Here is a 19,447-nt window from a genome sequence, read left to right as displayed (position 1 = left end):
AAATAGTGGGTACTGGTCACAATGTCATAAATTTCAAATTTACATTTAATTTCCAGGGTGAATAATTTTTGGGCTCATTGAACTGAAGAGACCACTATATACTGTTAAATAAAAGTTCATCATGGAAAGTACTCAAGGTATTTATCCAGGAAACTACAAATGCATTTGTTCTAGTGAGGAAGTTCTGCAAAAGATAGCCCAAAGTTGATGACAAGGTTTAAGAGTTTTACTGAGCAAAGTAGAAATGCATAAGATGGTTACAACAGCCTACTGTGAGACACTGATTTATAATATAAGTATATAGGTAACAAAACCATTGATGGGGTAAGACAGCTTAAGCTGAATATAAGAAATCACTACTAAAGACATATGTGGAGAAAAAGAATCTTTCATATGTGAATAAAAAAAAAAAAAAAGAAAAAAAAAAAAAAGAAGAAGAGAATGAATTAGATGAGTCTCTTACTTGATCCATGTGAAGAAGTCATAAAAAGCCTAGCAGAAGTGGCAGGTGGGTCAACATGTACTTTATGTGATCTTTACAGCTGAAAGATAATTTTAACCATGAGAGAACAGTGGCAATACGCCATCTGGAAACAGTTCAGTTGTATTCAGGTGGATATCGTATTATAATTTACATTAATAGAAGCATTAATGTCTCTCCAACGTACAAGGGAGGTGTGAAAGGCTGGCAGTAGGCAACTACAGACCAATGAGTTCAATTTTAGGACTAACCAAGTTCAGCGAATCTGTGGTTAAGGATAAGACACATGAAAAATTGGACCATCTTGACAAGAATGGTATAAATTAATAGATTGCAGCATGGGTTCCTGAAGGGGCCATATTGCCTGACCAATCTAGTTTATTACTACGAAGTCATAAAACAGTTAGATGCAAGGCTGATATTCTTGATAATTTTTGATATACTCTTGACTTCAGCAAAGTTTTGATATGGTTCTCCATGAAAAGCTATTATATAAACTGCAGGTCAGGATTAATGGTAAAGATCCTTCATTGGATCAGGGGTTGATTAAGAGACAATACACAGAGAGTGGTCATAAATGGACACTTCTCAGGGTGGACCAGATTAACACATTCTGTCCCTCAGGAATCAGTACTGGATCCATCCATGTTTCTAATCTTTAATGACACAGATGGGGAATCCAGGGGAAATTTTCAAAGCTTGATGATAATTTAAAGGTAGAAAGGATGGTTAACAACCAGAATCACGCCATTTTGTTTTAAAATGAGTGAGATCAGTTGCACATGTAGTTCTTAAAAATGGCAATTAAAGTAATGCTTCTAAATGTAAGGCTCTGAACCTGGGGAAGGGACAAAAATCACAAAGAGGGAGAGAAGTTAAAGCTGGCCATGGAGAAAAAGGTTGGGGGTTATGGTACAATCAGATACAATGGTGTGCAAAATTTAAGGACCAGTCAGGTTTTCACCTGTAGCTTCTCATAGAAGTGGCCTGGATATGGGAAAAGCATAACAAAGGAACTTCGTGAGGTACAGAAATGATGAAGGAACACCAACACAACGGAAACAAAACAGTACAGAGGGACTTTATTCAAAAATGGCAACATAGCACTGGCTGCCATGATACAGATGCATCACTGCCAAAGATGGAACAAAGGGAAGAGGTGGTCCTCAGTAGGAGATATGGCCACCCCTAATGTTAATGCAGGCTTTGCACCGCCTGTCCATACTTATTGTTGATAAGTTCTTGCGGTAACATCATCCATTCCTCTGTCAGTGCTATTCTTCAGATGGTGAACAAATTTTCTGGTGGGTGTGGATGTGCCACTAGGCATTGTTGTTGTTGTTATTGTGTTTAGATTTTTCTGGTGCAAAGGCTACTTAGGCCATATTGCACCTATCATAGTATTTAATACTAGTTTTATTGGCTTCTATGGAAGCAGTTAGAAACGGTTATATAAAACTATTCGTTTCAGAAAGAAGAAAAATTCTGCAAGGTTTGAATTTTCGCCTATGATATGTCTAAGTGACAATTCCTATAAGTTTGAGAAAGAAGTGAATGAAATTAGATGGGAATTGTTATACAAGGTGCATTCCAGGAGTATATGTTTTACTGTGAGTAGCCTGTGGCAATATGAACACTCACTGTGGAGGGTCATTACCTGATAACAGGAATAGATGGGTCAAAGGAGTGTGGCCTATTTGGGCTCTGGCCAGGACTACTTCTTCTTGTCTGTTTCTGCGGAAATTGGAGGCCCATAATTGCGGTACAGATTTAATTTCAAGGAGTTTGTTATGTATATGCATTTGCCAATGAAGTGTCCATTGTTCCTTACATATATTTCGTATATGCATTTTGTAATCACTGAACGGGACCAGAAAATTCATTGGGGCTGTGCTGGATGGATGCTTGGCAGCAGCATCTGCAATTCCGTTCCCTGGTATTCCAGTATAGCCTGGGATCCAGCAGAAGACAACCTTTTGTCGATGATCTCTGAGACAAATCAACTCTGATCTGATGAGCTGTAGTAATGGATGAGTAGGTGGGGAAATCTTTTGCATTGCTAATATGGCACTTTGCGAGTCTGTGTAGATTATACTCTTTTTGATTGAGAGATGGAAAATGTTTTCCAGAGCAAGCTTTATGGCATATAATTCAGTGGTGTAACTACTGCATTCTGTCAGAAGTGATGCAGAAATGGTAGCGTCGTGGAATACCGCTGCTGCACCTGTTCCACTCTCGGACTTCGATCCATCAGTATATAATTTAGAGAAGTCAGGATAACATTGTATATGTGCAATGTGCAGCTGTTGGATGTTATTATCTGTTAAGGAGTGTTTTCTCCATTAGTGGAAATAATTGTCACAAGATGGCATGATGACAGACCATGGAGGAACGTGATCTATATGTTCTTGGTGGACTTTATTGAGTTGTATATTCCAGTTTTCTGCTAGTTCCATTAACCTAATACCTGCAGGCCTAGTTGCTTGTGGTTTGTCTCTATAAAAGGTCACGAGTTTCGGATCATTAAATATTGACCAATTAGGATGGGTTGACTGGCTTTGGATCTTGATTGCGTAGTTCAGTAATAACATCTTTCTTCTGATCTTCAGAGGCGCTTCATAGGCTTCTACAAACAGACTTTGCACTGGAGATGTTCTGAACGCACCTAGGGGCTATTCTAAGAGCTGAATGTTGAATAGGGTTCAGGCAAGATAAAGCACTTTCCCTAGCAGAATCAAAGACAGACGTGCCATAGTCCAATCAAGATCTGATTATGGATCTATATAAGTGAAGCAAGGTGTAACGATCTGCTCCCCAGGTTGTTGCTGATAAGGCTCTGAGTACGTTCATTTTTTTTTGACAAGCTGTCCGGAGATGTTAAATGTGTTTTTGATAGTTTAACTTGCTGTCAAAAATTAAGCCCAGCAGATGGATACTATTTGCTATTGGAACAGGATGGTAATCTAATTGGAGCTCAGGATCAGGATACATTTTACGTATGGTACAGAAATGAATGGCAGTCGATTTCTGGCTGGATAGTCTGTAACTGTTTTGTGTCATCCAAATCTGGATCCGATTTATTGATATCTGCAATTGTCTCTCAATATAGTTCATGTTTTGAGAATGGCAGAAGATTGTGAGATCATCGGCATAAAGATATGAGTCCACTGTTTTTGGAATGAGTTCAGTTAAATGATTAATTCTAATTGCGAATAGAGTGGCGCTGAGAACGGACTCTTGAGGGATTCCTTCTTCCTGGACAATGTTTTTAGACGAACTTGAAATGATCTTTGTTGTAAGAAATTTTGGATGAAATATGGCAAATTTCCTCTCAGGCCAAGAGAATATAGATCCTTTAATATGCCGAAATGCCATGTCATGTCAAAGGCTTTCTCTATATCCAGACAGACCATAACAAGATGCTCCTTTTTGATGAATGCATTTCTGATGTTTGTTTCAGCTTTAATCTTGAGATCCAATGATGATCGATTTTTTCTGAATCCAAATTGATTGTTATTGATCAAATTTTGGGACTCAATATACCAAGTCAGATGACGAATCATTTTTTCGAGGGTTTTGCTCAAACAGCTGGTAAGTGAAATTGGTCTATAGTTATGAGGAACAGAATAATCTTTACCAGGTTTTGGGATAGCCAGTACGTAGGAATGATGTCAGGAACTTGGGAACGTATGTTCAGTGAAGATTTGATTGAAGAAGATGAGCAGTGACGAGTGTGATGTTGGATCTAAGTTTTTGAGCATAACATAAAATATCCCATCAGGGCCAGCAGCGCTGTTCCTTGTGTTGGTAAGAGCATGCTGCAGTTCAACCATGGTGAATGGTTGATTATATGTTAATGCACATCTGTCAGTGAAATTCAGTTTGGATTTTTCAGTTACATCTTTAATTTTTTGAAAAGATTGGTCATAAGCAGTTGAGGAGGACAACTGAGAAAATACAGATCCTAGTGCATTTACAATTTCTGCAGGGATAGAAAGTTCCTGACCATTCCAGTTAATCAGTGGAGTAGATGTTGGAGGAAATTTGCGATTTAACAGTTTTATCTTTTTCCAAATCAGTCTGTCTTTATTTTTATTGACCGAGGAAGCGAATTTAATCCAAGATTCTTTTTTCGCTTTTCGTCTGATATAACAGCTCTTGCTCTAAGTCGCTTATAATTAATAAGATTCAAAGTGATTGGATGTTTGTAGAAATGATTCCATGCTTCATTTTTTTTCTTTTTTTGCTTTGTTACACTCTTCATCCCACCAATAATTTAATTTTCGCCTTTTCTTGACTTGGTATTGTGGAATGGCAGCAGTTGCAGCTGTTAGAATTTGGTTTGTAATGTGTTCAGTAACATGGTTGATAGAAGAGCACTGTATGATATGGTTGTCGAAAGAGACAAGCCTGCTGTATTTTATCCAGTCAGCCTTTAGAAATTTCCATTTTACTGTATTATTTCTTTGTGATGAACAGGAAGTTTGAACTTTGCATATTATTAGGAAATGATTGCTGTTGTGAGGATCATTAAGAGTTACCCAATCAATACTTGGATAAAGCCCTGGAGAACAAATGGAAAGGTCTATTGTGGAGGTTGATCCAGTAGGACAATGAACACAGGTAGATGAGCCAGTATTCAACAATGTTAAATCCTGTCTGTCTATCACCATTTCAATAAGCTTACCACGCCTGTCTAAGCTAGGGGAACCCCATAATGGGTGGTGAGCATTAAAGTCATCTAGTATATAGAAGGGAGGTGGTAGTTGCAACACAAGATCTTCGATTTCCTGAATAGAGTATGGACGATTAGGTGGAAGATAAATTGAAACTAATGTAACAGTGATTCCAATTACAATGCGTGCGGCAAAAGCTTCTAAGCAGGTTTTCAATGGAATGCATCTGGAGGGAACTCTTGAATCCAACAGGATGGCTACTTCTCCATGAGCACTATTAGTGTCAGATCTATCTTGTCTGAAGATAGTGTAATTTTTGACTGAAGGGGAAACTTGGGGTGTCAAGTTGGTTTCTTGTAGGCACATGGCAACAGAATGGAAGCAGTGAATTAGTTCATTGATATCATCGATATTGCTGCGAAAACCTCTACAATTCCACTGAATGATGTGTTCCATTATTTGGTTTTATTCGTGGAAGATGTATCTGGCTGCTTTTTATAAGCGGATTGTTTATGACAATCTGGTTTTGATTTTTCTTTTCGGGGAAAAGTGGGATGTCCTGATTCATTGCTATCGTCCATATCACCTTCTGCACGTATTTCAAGCAGTTCTTCTTGGCCGATAGTATCATCTATATCCATGCTTGTTAGGCATGATTCTTTCACCTCAACAGGATACGATCTTGACAAATTTTCTGCTACCTGACAATGCAGAGGTCTCTGGGATGGAATTCTAAGTGGCATATTGTTGCTTTGGTCTACTGAATTTTGTTTATATGGATGCTGGATCGAGAGTACTGATCGAGCCCAGTCTGATATTGATATTTTTGGGGAGATGGATACTTCTGTCTGACATGCTACTGATTCCTGTCTGTGAACGGTAGAAGCATAAGTGCGTTTTGATATACTTAAGTTGACCTGTTTTTTCGCTAAGAGACTATTTTCAATTTTATATTTTTGTATTTTTTTTCCCTATCTTCCATAGATCACAATCTTTGGAGTAAGCTGGATGCTTGCCACTACAATTAGGACACTGTGGTGTCGAAGCCTTGCATTCTGCTTGCATGTGATTTTTGCAGCCAAAGTTCGGACATATAGCATCCCCACGGCATGCTGTCTGAGAATGGCCGAACTTTTGATATTTATAACATCTAAGCGGATTTGGGATATATGGCCTAATGCGACAATTCAAATAACCTGCTTTGACAGAACCCGGTAGATTTGGAGTACGGAAAGTTAAGATTATGTTTCGCGTGGGAGTTAAGTTGCCATCTTTTCTGATCATGATTCATTTTGCGTGAGACACATTTTGATCTTTTAGCTCCTGGACAATTTCTTCCTCAGAAACGTCTAACAGATCCCATTCGGAGATCACTCCCTTGGAAGAATTTAGTGTTGTGTGGGGTAACCTGAATCGGTATTCCACTTAAAGAAGTGAGTTGTAGTATTAACTCAGAATGTCTTGAGTAAGATGTCTCTATCAGTAAATCTCCTGATTGGAGATGTTTGACCATTTTTGGTGAACCTGCAGCATTTTCTAGGCATCTCTGGATGATGAAAGGGGAGAGCTTGCTCACAGGTTGGTTGTTGTTATTTGGTTTTTAGGAGCATTAGCAACAAAGGCCATATTGCTCCAGGAATATGCGGTGGTCATTCCCTTGACCTTTCCGCATCCTCCGTATTTGGTGGTGACGGGCTCGAACCCCAGTCTAATCAAGAAGCGTGTGCTACACACTGCTGCTCCTTCCCACCTGGCTACGGAGACGCCGTCACAGGTTGGGAAGACAAAGAATGTACTATAAGGAAAGCTGGAGATTCCTGCTCCTAGTGTCTTTTTTAAGTCTCTTTGAAAGAGAGAAGTCATGGTCGGTGTCATTGTCATGTTGAGAGCTCTTGGGCTCTAAGCGTGAAAATACATCAGTTTCCATTTCTGCTCCTTTTAGCCCCGATGGATGGATTTTCACCCAGGTTACCGGCCCCGCCACGTGGAAGCAGGTGCTGTGCCACCAGTGACCAAGCGGATACTGAAGTTAGTAGAGTGGTTAGTATTCGATATGAAGACTAAGAAAAGAAAGGTGGATTCCCTTTCTGGGTTTTTACTTCTGACTTTGCAAGCAAAAAACCACTTGATGCGAACAAAAGAGGAGAAAACCACACGAGAAAAGAAATAAAACTATATTTTTTTTTTCAAAGAGCACTCTATAAATCGCACAGAGAAAAACACTTGGCACTCGGGGCCGCCACTAGGCATCTCCCCAGAGTATCCCATATGTGTTTGATGGGATTTAGATCAGTGGAATGGGCAGGCCAATCCATACAAACAATGTCCTCATTTTCCAAAAGCATATCAACAGCTGCAGTGAGATGGGGTGTGCCGTTATCATCCATAAACATGAACTCGGGGCCAATGGCACCTCGGAACAGATGCTCATGGGGAAGGATTACCTCAGTACACCGGTTACTGTACACCGGTTAGCGTGCACCGGTTACAGTACCGCCTTCCAGTATCTGGAGTTGTGCATGTCCATCCAAGATAATGCCTCCCCAGACACCTCCTTTGACCGCCATATTGATCCCTTTCAGTGGTTTGCGGGGTGATACCGTGTACCAATCTCTCGCCAGATTAGCTGACGTCCAGAATCACTGCTGAGAATGAATCTACTCTCATCAGTAAAGAGTACCCTTAAGTAAAGATTTTGTGGTTGTAATCTTTAGAAATAGTGTCGGCCTTAAGTTTTGCACACCAGTGTATGAAATTTATCATGCAGTATAAACAGGTGGCTAGGAAGGCTCATGGTGTCCTGTCCATAATTAATATATAGGGGACATATATGAATTGTATTTTTGAAAGTAGGAAAAAGATGTATTGTCACTTTATGTAAAACAATGGTGAGACAGCATTTAGAATATTATAGCCATATTTATAATAGTTTTATTACTTAGATCATATTTGAACCTTCTTTCTTCGGGTGCAAAGGCCACACCAAAAGAAAGACAAAGCTTCTAGAAAGGGTTCAAAGAAGGGCTACCAGATTGGTGAGAGCTGCTAACAATATCTATACAAAGAAGATGCTAACTGCAAAGCTTGGCAACTGGATATCTTGGGGAACCTGAGTGAGGTATATAAAAGAAACAAGGAGTCACAAATATAACATTTTTGGGAGTTAACAGATGGGTAGTTATTGTAAGTTTACTTTGGGCAGCATGTTCATTGGCATAAACTGCATACCAGAGAGTTTGGTGAAGTTGAAAGCTGCACTGGACTTTTTTTTGGCAATAGGGAAAATGTGAGTTATTATTTTTTATTATTTTTATTATTATTATTTTTTTTTTGCAGGTGCAAGAAAGTCCACTTCCTTGTATCATTTAGCTGCTATAATACTAATGCTATTATTTTACATCTTATAAATTACCATTATGTCCTTCATTATAAAAATGACTTACCTATCCTATTATACAATAAATAACTAACACCTGCAAGTAGACTTAATGTAGTCAAATCTCCCAAAGAAGCAGCAATTGGAGTAGCTACATTGTCTGGGTTGATGTGACACTTGCGGGAGAATATTACAACACCAACCATGATCAAACCTGGAAAAGTAAAAAGAAAACACACCATGTATACTTTGGAAATATCTGCTTTCCTAGAGACATCTTTTCTAAATTAGTGCTTATGTTTTGAGGGAGAAGCCAACAATCACATAAAATTGTCAAAAATAAAAAGAAAATTTAAAAAAAAAAATTAATTCACTTGTGTTTTGAAATTTTTGTATACTTATGTCCAAATCAGTCAGTGCAAATTATTAAAATCTAAACTAATTCAACAAGTTACAGATTTAGTATATACTCAAATAATTTGTATTAAGTGAAAATTTTGCTAGACAAACTGAGAAAGGAAACAGTTTAAGACTCAAATAATTTGTAATAATTCATAACTTATAACAAAGAAACAAGCAAAAAGCAACGTGTTTTATTCAAAAATTAAAAGTATTTGTTTCTCTGCATGGCAACAAACATAATATCCAGTGCTTCAGCTAAACTATAGAGTATATGGATGGCCTACATGATATGTATGAAAGAAGGAATAATTGCTGGATTTTTATTAGTCCAATTTTAATGAAATTCGAAAAGGGCTTGGCATATCATCCTGAAAGACCCAAAAATAAAATTTTACAAAAAATCCATCCATCCATTAGGAACTGAGTTATTACATGCAGGATGGACAAAGAAATAATATTTGCCAGATTTCCACAGATCGGATTTTAATGAAATTTCAGATGGCTTGACAAATTTTTCTAAAAGAGCCAAATATAAAATTTTATGAAAATCCATCCATTAGGAGTCAAGTTATAACATGCAGGTGAACATAGTGAAGACAATAGGTGCTTTGTGATGAATGCTAACATGCCTAAAAACCAAAAATTAATAAGCAGGCAGGTTTCAGTATTTGTAAACTAGTTGTACAGATTTACTAACATGCATTTTCCTAAGCTAAAAGAAAATTCTGGGGGTATAAAAGGAAAATGCAATTCATATGTTGTAATGGCCAGTTTGAAAGGTAATACCTATATTGGTAATAATGGTAAATTGCTGCAACAAAAAATTTTTCTGGCTGAAATTTTCACACATTTATCCCAAGACCACTTTTTTCAATTTAACTTTAGTTCCATTTATACGCATTGCTCAAGAAAGTAAGAATGCAATCAAGGTATAGTTTACTCAATCCGTTTAAAGCCTTAAACATTCCAATCAGGTCTGTTCACAGGTGCCCAGTTTCAAAGCATTATACTATACAGAACTGAGGTCATTGTGGTAAGAATATCCTTTTATATGTCCTGACTAATCTGGTTGTTTTTCACTGCACCCATTCCAAGAGATGCATATCCTTGGGGCGATGCTACATGAGCTTGTAAAATGCCACGTGTAGCACACATATTCCATATGAAAACTGTGTGAAACTAGACAGGTGTGTCAGAAATGTGTCATGTAACACAACATAGGTGTTTTTAACACACATCTCAAAATGGATTTCTTTCAGATTGGTTGTGTTTCGGCACTCTGCACCTATTTAAAAATAAAATTACAAAAGAGAAATTGTCACTGATAAGTCCAACCAATTCTTAGGAGCAATCAAAGTACTTTTTCCTTCTCTATGTAAATTTGATGGATAAAAATTATCCCAAAAAATTCTTTTCACATTAGTATACATCGACATGTAACTTTGATGAGCTCTTGGCATTTCTGACTAAGAAAATTGCAAAAACAGAAAGGTCACTGTTTTGTTTACTGCCTCCTATAAGCATAAACCATTTTTGTTGTGCAACCAGAATTTAAACTGCTTAATTAATACATTATTCACAGCAGAAGAAACTTTGCCTCTGCAATAAGTTGCCCTGTTATTGCACTACTTTCAAACAAATGGCATTGCCAAAAGTATTTTTGTCTGTTTTTTTTTTTTGTCATTTATTTAAGAGACCACCTACTTCTTGATGAGGGATCAGTCTTAAAAATAGGCTGTCATAGCGCTGTCTCTTATTTTTAATAAATGGTAGATTAACCATTTGTTTGAAAGTAGTGCAATACCAGGGAAACTCATTGTGAAGTTGTTTTTGTTTTTAAAGGTTTCTGCAATTTACTGTAGTACTATATTGCACCATTGTGTATTATGTCTGTATTCTATTATATTCTGTATTATATTCTGTACAAGTGTGTGTCTAAGCCTGTCTGCATATTGCCCAGACCAAGAAACCCAAATCAACTCACAGTCTACCCTCTCTGGCTGAAATTGGCTAATCATAGCCTCTGTTGACAAGGCCTTTAGAAGTTCCTTCTAGTCTATGATGCAATTCGAACCTAGACCTCTTGAAATGAGTTACAAGTGGTGACGCCACTACTGTACACCGTCATGGAGATCATATTGAACAGTGAACTAATGCCTACTGAAAGTTCAGCAAATACATATTACTGCTTTTTGACTGTCATGAGGACAAAGTATGTTGGTTCTCAACTGTTTAATGTGTTTGAGGTGGTGGGTCAGTTCATGTTCAAATATTATAGTCCTAAAAAAAACAGGAATACCCTGCAGTTGCCCATGTAGTTACAAAGGAACTGGATGCAAATAATTTTGATAACATATACAGTCAGTCCTCGTATAACACGTGTTTACACTACACGAATTCGATCATACACGATTTATAAATAGGGGAACGATATCTTATATAACACAAACTGAATTCGCTTATGCACGATTCGCCTTTGTGTTTACAAGAAATGGCAGTTGAACGCAGAATCATCCCAACCGAACGCAACACGATAGCAATGAAGAGAAGATTCTGAAAATGTATTTGTTTTTTATATCAGTGAAGGGGAAACACATTTCACCATAATAACGTAAAAACCAACACAATTCCAGCTATTGGTATTATTGCAAATGCAATTAGATCGAGTTTACTACCAGTTTATAACAGATTCCACTAGCAGAAATGCAACTGGAATTTTATTGTTATGTGAAATGTGAGGTGTTAATAGTATATCTCTGCCTTTACGGTGTTGTCTATTCAGTTGTTACATGCACTCACAACTTTGTCTATGTGTATCAAGCATGCCTCCTCATTTTGTTATTGTGCTTTATTCCCTAAAAATGAGTAAAATAATTAAAAGGTGTGAAAATGAAGCATCCTGGTGAAGACACTGCAGATTCAGAGAGAAAAAGAAAAGCGATATCGATAAACAGAGGTGGACTGGTTCAAAAATTCTTAGCCGGGAAAATTTATAGTGGCCTCATACTATGGTTTATGGCCAAAATAACATCGGCCTCCGGACCATCGAGGTTTCCCCGGTAAGGCTTATGGCCAGTCCGCCTCTGCGGATAGAGAAAAAATTAGATAGTATGAATCAGAGCTGTAATACTCAATATGTTCTATGTTGATAATCATATTAGTAAAATAATGAGGAGTTTACCTCAATATGGAAGGAAAGGAAAATCGTTCTGAATATTTTCGTTAGATTCTTTTAATTGCGTTAATTTGATTTGTAATCGTTTTAAATTGATTCTGAATTATGTTAAATTGATTATTTAATTATTTATATTTTGCTTTAATGTACTGGTAAGTTGTCGATTTTTTCGTTTTTTCCGTTTTCATTTCTGGAGGGTATCATACGGAAGGGTTCTACGTACTATATTGAGGTAAACTCCTCTTATTATTTTACTAATAGAGAAAAAATATGAAATTGTGAAACGCTTTGAGCGAAATGAAAGCCCATGTGATATTGCACGTGCTACAGGCCTAAATGAGGCAACGCCGAGAATTACAAAGAATGCAGAGAAAATAAAAACAACTTTCATAGCAGGAACAACTCAAAGTGTAATTAAAATCCATTAGATTAAAACACAAAGAATTGGAAGAGATGGAAAGGCTGTTATCTGTTTGGATAGAAAATCAAACAAAAAACAAGTTTCCTTATGATAGAAGTGAAAGCATTAGCAATATTTTATTACGTAATAGTCGTAATAAAATACGTAAGTATTTTATTACAACTATTTATTGTGTTTGATAATGTTTTGGTTAAAAATGCGTGTTCAATCTTGGGTGGTCGGCGACTAACCCTATTTTTCCCATAGGGCCTGTTGTTTATATTGCACGAGGGTTTCTAGGAACACAACTATCGTGCTATACGAGGAATGATTGTACTTGGATTTCAGGAAAGCTTTTGACACTGTTGCGCATGGAACACTACTGTACAAATTGGAGCAGAGTGGTATCAAGGGTAAGTTGCTACTATGGATAAAAAGCGTGGTTGAGTGGTAGAAGGCAGAGGGTGGTAATCAATGGACACTGCTCTTTGTGGACTAATGCTATTAGTGGAGTCCCACAGGGTTCAGTGTTGAGCCCACTGTTGTTTTGTATATTTATCAGTCATATTGATGAAGGTGTATCAGGCTTAGTGTCGAAGTTTGCAGATGATACAAAGGTTGGCAGGGTTGTTAATGACAGTAATGCCAGTGCTACCGCAATAGGATCTAGAAAATTTCGGCAGATGGGCTGAGAAATGGCAAATGAAGTTTAACGTTGACAAATGCAAAGTACTGCATATGGGCAGAAGTAATCCCAGAGGAATGTACTACACTTAGGTACTAAACTGTGTGGTACTACACTTAGGGTGTCGAAAATGAAAAAGACCTGGGAGTAATTGTGCAGTCGGATATGAAGTTTTCTGAGCAATGCAGACAGGCTGCAAGGGCAAGTCATAGAGTTTTGTCAATGGTATACAGGAATTTTGCTAGCAGGGAAAAGGAGGTGATTATTCCTTTGTATAAGGCAATGGTCAGGCCATGCCCTGAATACTGCGTACAGGTCTGCAGGCCTCAACTTAGAAAGGATGTAGATTTGCTTGAGCGTGTACAGAGAAAGGCAACAAGACTGGTAAGGGGAACGAAGGGTTCCTCTTACCAAGAGAGGCTTAAGTTCTGCAAATTGCAGCGGCTGGAGACTAGGCACCTGTGAGGTGATCTGATCTGATTGGTTGAACACACTGAATTCTGATGGGATTCTTCCACTTGCTCAGATTACGAACCTAAGATGGTTAAAGAAACACTGCAGGATCATTTAGACAAGACTTCAGTTATAGCTCGGACACAGCATGGTTTTGTTAAGGGGAAATCTTGCCTGACCAATTTGATTGGATACTATGATGCAGCCACAAAAGAACTGCATGCAGGGAATAGCTTTAATATTATATACTTGGATCTTAGAAAGGCTTTTGATACTGTTGCACATGGAAGACTGCTACACAAATTGGAGCAGTGTGACATTGGAGGCAAATTGCTGCTATGGATAAAGGGGTGGTTGAGGGGGGAGAAGACAGAGGAGAGTGGTAATCAATGGACACTGCTCATCGTGGACTAATGTTATTAGTGGAGTCCCTCAGGGCTCAGTGTTGGGTCCATTATTGTTTTCTGTATTTATAAATGATATTGATGATGGTATATCAAGCTTAATGTCCAAGTTTGCAGACGATACAAAGGTTGGCAGGGTTGTCAAGGGCACTACTGACACTATGCTGCTGCAACAGGATCTGGAAAGGTTGAGCAGATGGGCCGAAAGGTGGCAAATGAAGTTTAACATTGACAAATGTAAAGTACTACACATGGGAAACAGCAACCCCAGAGCAACGTATCAACTCTGTGGTACTGCACTGACAGTGGTGGAGAATGAAAGGGACTTGGGGGGTGGTTGTGCAGGCAGATATGAAGTTCTCTGAGCAGTGCAGACGGGCTGCAAGAGTAGCTCATTGAGTATTGTCAATGATATACAGGAATTTTTCTAGCAGGGATAAGGAGGTGATTATTCCCTTGTATAAGGCAATGGTCAGGCCACACCTAGAGTACTGTATACAGGTCTGGAGGCCTCATTTCAAGAAGGATGTAGAGCTGCTGGAACGAGTACAGAGAAGGGCAACAAGATTAGTGAATGGAACAAAGAGTTGCTCTTACGAAGAAAGGCTCAAGTTTTGCAAATTACAGTGTCTGGAGACTAGGCACCAGCGAGGTGATCTGATAGAGGTGTATAAAGCCTTGAATGGTTTGAGCATGCTCAATGCTGATGGGATTCTTCCTCTAGCTTAGAATAATCACCTGAGAGGGCATAAATTCAAACTGAGGAAAGAGATGTAGGATGGACGTGCGGAAGTTTGCCTTTAGCCAGCGGGTGGTTGGTTGGTGGAACAGACTTCCATCCCTTCTCGTGGAGGTTGATAGCCTAAATAAGTTTAAGGCTCAGCTGGACAGGTATTTTGAACGAACAGAGGGGTGAAGTGGAAGTGGGTTTTTTTTTGGCTGATGCTGCATAAGCTTGCTTTCTTGCATCAAATGCCTCTACTAATGCTAAATGCTAATGCTAAGGGAGTGTAAATTCAAATTGAGGTTTTTTTGGGTTTTGGTTTGGTTTTTTTTTTTAGGAGCATTAGCAACTAAGGCCATCTTGCTCCGGGATATGTCATTCCCTGACCTTTCCACATCCTCCATATTTAGTGGTGACGGGCTCGAACCCCGGTCTAATCAAGAAGCGTGTGCTATGCACTGCTGCTCCTTCCCACCTGGCTATGGAGGCACCTCAAATTGAGGAAAGACAGCTGTAGAATAGATGTGCGGAAATTTGCCTTTAGCCAGCAGGTGGTTAATTGCTGGAACAAACTTCCATCTGTCGTTGTGGATTTGTTTGTTTGCTATTTGGTTTTTAGGAGCATTAGCAACTAAGGCCATATTGCTCTGAGGATATGCGGTGGTCATTCCCTGACCTTTCCGCATCCTCTGTATTTGGTGGTCACGGGCTCGAACCCCAGTCTAATCAAGAAGCGTGTGCTATGCACTGCTGCTCCTGCCTACCTGGGTTGTTGTGGAAGTTGACAGCTTAAATTCAAGGAGGAACTGGAGAAACTTTTAGGGGGAATGGTTGTGTGAATTTTTTTTTTTTTTTGCTGATGCTACATAAACTTATACACTTGCTTTTTTGCATCACATCATCATCAGCCATTTTCAATCCACTGCAGGATGAAGGCCTCTCCAGCAACTTTCCAGTTCCTTCTGTTTTGAGCACTGGCCATCCATTTATTACCCAAAAACTCACGAATTTCATCTATCCATCTCCGCCTTTATCTTTCAGGTTTTCTTCTAGGTCCTCTTGGGTTCTGTTATTTCCATTCTGTTATTCTGTTAAAAACCATTCTGTTATTTTCTTAATCCATCTGTCATCATGTCTTCGAGCTATGTGTCCTGCCCAAGACCATTTTAATTCTTTAGTTTTGATAAGAATGTCCTTTACTTAAGTTTGATGCCTAATCCATGTGTTTCTCTTCTTATCTAACAGTCTGATTCCCAATATAATTCGTTCCATTCTTCGCTGTGTAGTTCTCAGCTTCTCTTCCATTCTTTTGGTGAGTGCCCAAGTTTCACTTCCATAAGTCATGGTGGGGAGTATACATTGATTCATTATTTTACGTTTCAGACAAACTGGGATATTGCTCTTCAGTATGTGACTATATTTCCTGAATGCTATCCATCCAAAATTTATTCTTCTCTTGACTTCCAGCCATTTATCATTATTACAGCTAATAACTTGTCCCAGATAAGTATATGACTCCACATGCATCTTTGCTTCACATCACATGCCTCTATTACTATGTGCTGGTATTAGTTTGTTTGTTTGTTTGTTATTTGGATTTTAGGAGCATTAGCAACTAAGGCCATATTGCTCCGGGATATGCGGTGGTCATTCCCTGACCTTTTCGCATCCTCCGTATTTGGTGGTGACAGGCTCGAACCCCCGGTCTAATCAAGAAGCGTGTGCTACGCACTGCTGCTCCTTCCCACCTGGCTACGGAGGCGCCTGCTGGTATTAGTTGGGCAACCAATTTCAATTTGAAATCATTCAACTTGACAGTTTAAATCCTGCTGGCAAAAAAAAAAAAAAAAAAAAAAATAAAATGGGACAAGACAGTCCTCCCAACTTCTTGTAATTTCAAAAAGGCCAAATAAAATTAGCTATTTTATAAATTTGAAGCTCTAATTTTATATAGTTAATTCAAAAAAATTACTACCATTACAGTTTTATATATTTTTATTTTATTGCATGTAATAAATATCTAGATGAAATGCAAAATAAATAGCATACAGAAAAGCGAATAAAAAAATCAGGTCACTTAACAAATTTTTAATTATCAAACATCATAACTAGGTGATACAACAGCACTCTGTTGTTCAGTTGAGAAAGCATGTTGACCACTCCTCTAGTTTCAAAAATGAATCAGCAAAAATGAGACAGAACATCACATGCAGCATTTTCATCATAGCATCTGTTGTGGGAACCTGCACATTTTGTAATGTTAGCAATCAGTATATTTCTTCCCCCTCCCTATCGTGTAAACAAAATAGAGTAGATATGCATCCATAGTGTGAGTTAGTTACATGAATCTCCACAGTTTCACATGCAGTTTATGGGAAGTGGATAAAAATGTAAAATTTAAAGGTGACAAATACTTTTAACAATACTATATGCAATAATACGAGCAAATTTTTGTTATAATGATGTTTGCCTGTAGAGCTTTGGCCATCTTTTCTAATTAAACAAGCTATTCACAAGTCACGGGAGCCAATTCAGACCTTGAACTTCATTGTAGATGTATTTTCAATAATCTGTACTAAAAATGCCTATGAAACCCTATATTGTTGGTCAGGAAATGGAGTGACTTTGAAATACATACATACATTTTAAAAAATCCAATGTCAAATTAAACAGGGATAAACGGCACTTTCTGTACAAATTACTGGCTTAGGTTCAGATTGCTCATAGTCTGACTATGAAAAATCACTGGTAGTCTGGATGCAGACTGCAATCCACCAACTGGAAACTTCTGCTCTATAGGTCTACCACTCATCCAATATAATATAATATAATATAATATAATGGTTGTAGCTGCACTTTCAAAACAATTGGTAAAAGAGTTCACTTTTTAAACATCTGCTGCTCAGTTTGCATTGCACTTGTTTTTAAGCATTTTCGCATATACAGGTAATCTTCACAGTCGATAACATGGTCGTTAGGTTCCTATAAAATGTTATGTTGTGTGAAACCGTGTTATACGGGCCTAAGAAAAAGTACAAAAAGGGAGGTTACGTTCCAAAAAGCTAACAAAAATACACTATTTCGTCTAACAAAAATACACCATTCAAGATTTTGTGTATCTTCTGCTCTCTTTAAAAAATAAGTAATCTGGGTTTCTTTGCTTTGGTTTGATAAATCTTTGTGAATTTCATTATATGGAACTAAGCATTTTTGAATCTCCTTTTGAACTTTGGGCTCCTTTCAGTCAGGAATCTGCATTCAAAAAATATGATTCTAATTGCTCAGCTAACTTTATACCCTCCCATATGCTTTTTGGAAGTTTAGAATTTATCTGCGCTACCATCCTCTGAATTGATTTGGTTTTATCTCTGATACGATTTTCATAAAATCTGCTTCATCAGCCTCTTTTACTACCAGTACTCTTGAACATCTTCAGTAATCATATTTTTTTTTTTTTTTTTTTTTTAGGAGCATCAGCAACCAAGGCCATGTTACTCTGTGTATACTGTGTATAAATTGCATGTGTGTCACGAGGTTGATTTTCTGTTTTGCTGGACGAAAAACCATTTCGGGGAGAAAAAACCATGCTACCCTCACCTGAGTCCGATTAACTCAGTCACATTGTGAAAAAAGACCCAAAAAAATTCCTCCTGTCATTAACGAGATTCAAACTCAGGTCTTTTCCACTCGGTGTGGGGAGGAGGGCGATTCTATCAACTGTGCTACCCATGAGGACTTCAATAGTCATATATCATCAAAACCTTCCCCTCGTACCAAGTTCTACTATTGCACTGATTTCATTTTCTGACGGTTCGACCATATTTCCTGAATGAACCGAGTATGGCCATACATTTTTCCACACACATTTAATGTTGATTTCTCTCAGAGATAAAGCTATGATTCTGATACAGTCCACAATTAAGAAATGTTTCCATGCCTCCATTACTTCAATAGATTCGGAATCAATTTTTTACAAAATCCATTGTAATGATTTTCTGATGCAATGAGTTTTAATTTTTTTTTTTTTTTTTTATGTGAACCCCAAACACAAGAGGTATTAGAACCTATAGTACTTAGTACCGTGCTTGGGTTGAAGGTTGAGAAGACGAAAGAAGATATTTGTTGACATTGGACTTGAACTTCTGTAGATTGTAATTTTCAGGAAATACATATGAAGGAAGGTTGTTCCAGAAAATGGCAGTTGAATGAATAAATGAGGAAGATGAAAAGTTGGTTCTGTGAGTTTGAAGTTGGACAGTAAATGGATGTTGGCTGGTGGCGGCACATGTTCGGACTGTTTTGAAAGAGAGAGCAGGAATTATAGAAGCCAATTCAGAAGAACAGTGCCCATGGAAGTATCTGTAGAAGAGGCATGCAGCAGAAACAGTAAGTCTATGAAAAAGTGAGTGGAGAGACTCTGTTACAGATGAATCATTAATTAACCTAACTGCCCTCTTCTGAATGGAATCAAGAAGCCTGAGAGAGGTTTTGGGGGCACCACCCCAGTTGTGGGAACAATATTCCATGGCAGGGCAGATTTGCGATTTATACAGAGTGAGCAGCTGTTTGGAAGAAAAGTAACGCCGAGAGCAAAAGAGAAAACCAAGATTTTTAGATGCAGAGGAAGCAATATTTGTAATGTGCTTGTGCAAGAGAGATTAGAAGTCAGGG

General features: G+C 38.1%; 1 protein-coding gene across 4 annotated transcripts in view; it reads right to left on the bottom strand.

The window, feature by feature from the left end:
• LOC150076258 (solute carrier family 41 member 1-like) overlaps positions 1 to 19,447 on the bottom strand; it is a 192,990-nt gene that overhangs the window by 84,435 nt on the left and 89,108 nt on the right. For all 4 annotated transcript variants that reach the window (XM_090387763.1, XM_090387760.1, XM_090387762.1 and 1 more), the window contains one exon: positions 8,601 to 8,747. In XM_090387763.1, coding sequence (XP_090243889.1) covers positions 8,601 to 8,747 — 147 coding nt within the window. The remainder of the gene's footprint in view (positions 1 to 8,600; positions 8,748 to 19,447) is intronic.

The sequence above is a fragment of the Mastigoproctus giganteus genome, chromosome 13 (assembly GCF_048544385.1).
Source record: "Mastigoproctus giganteus isolate SK-2022 chromosome 13, ASM4854438v1, whole genome shotgun sequence".
NCBI lineage: Eukaryota > Metazoa > Arthropoda > Arachnida > Uropygi > Thelyphonidae > Mastigoproctus > Mastigoproctus giganteus.
The sequence above is the reverse complement of the archived record's forward strand: the minus strand, read 5'-3'. Positions and strand labels throughout refer to the sequence as shown.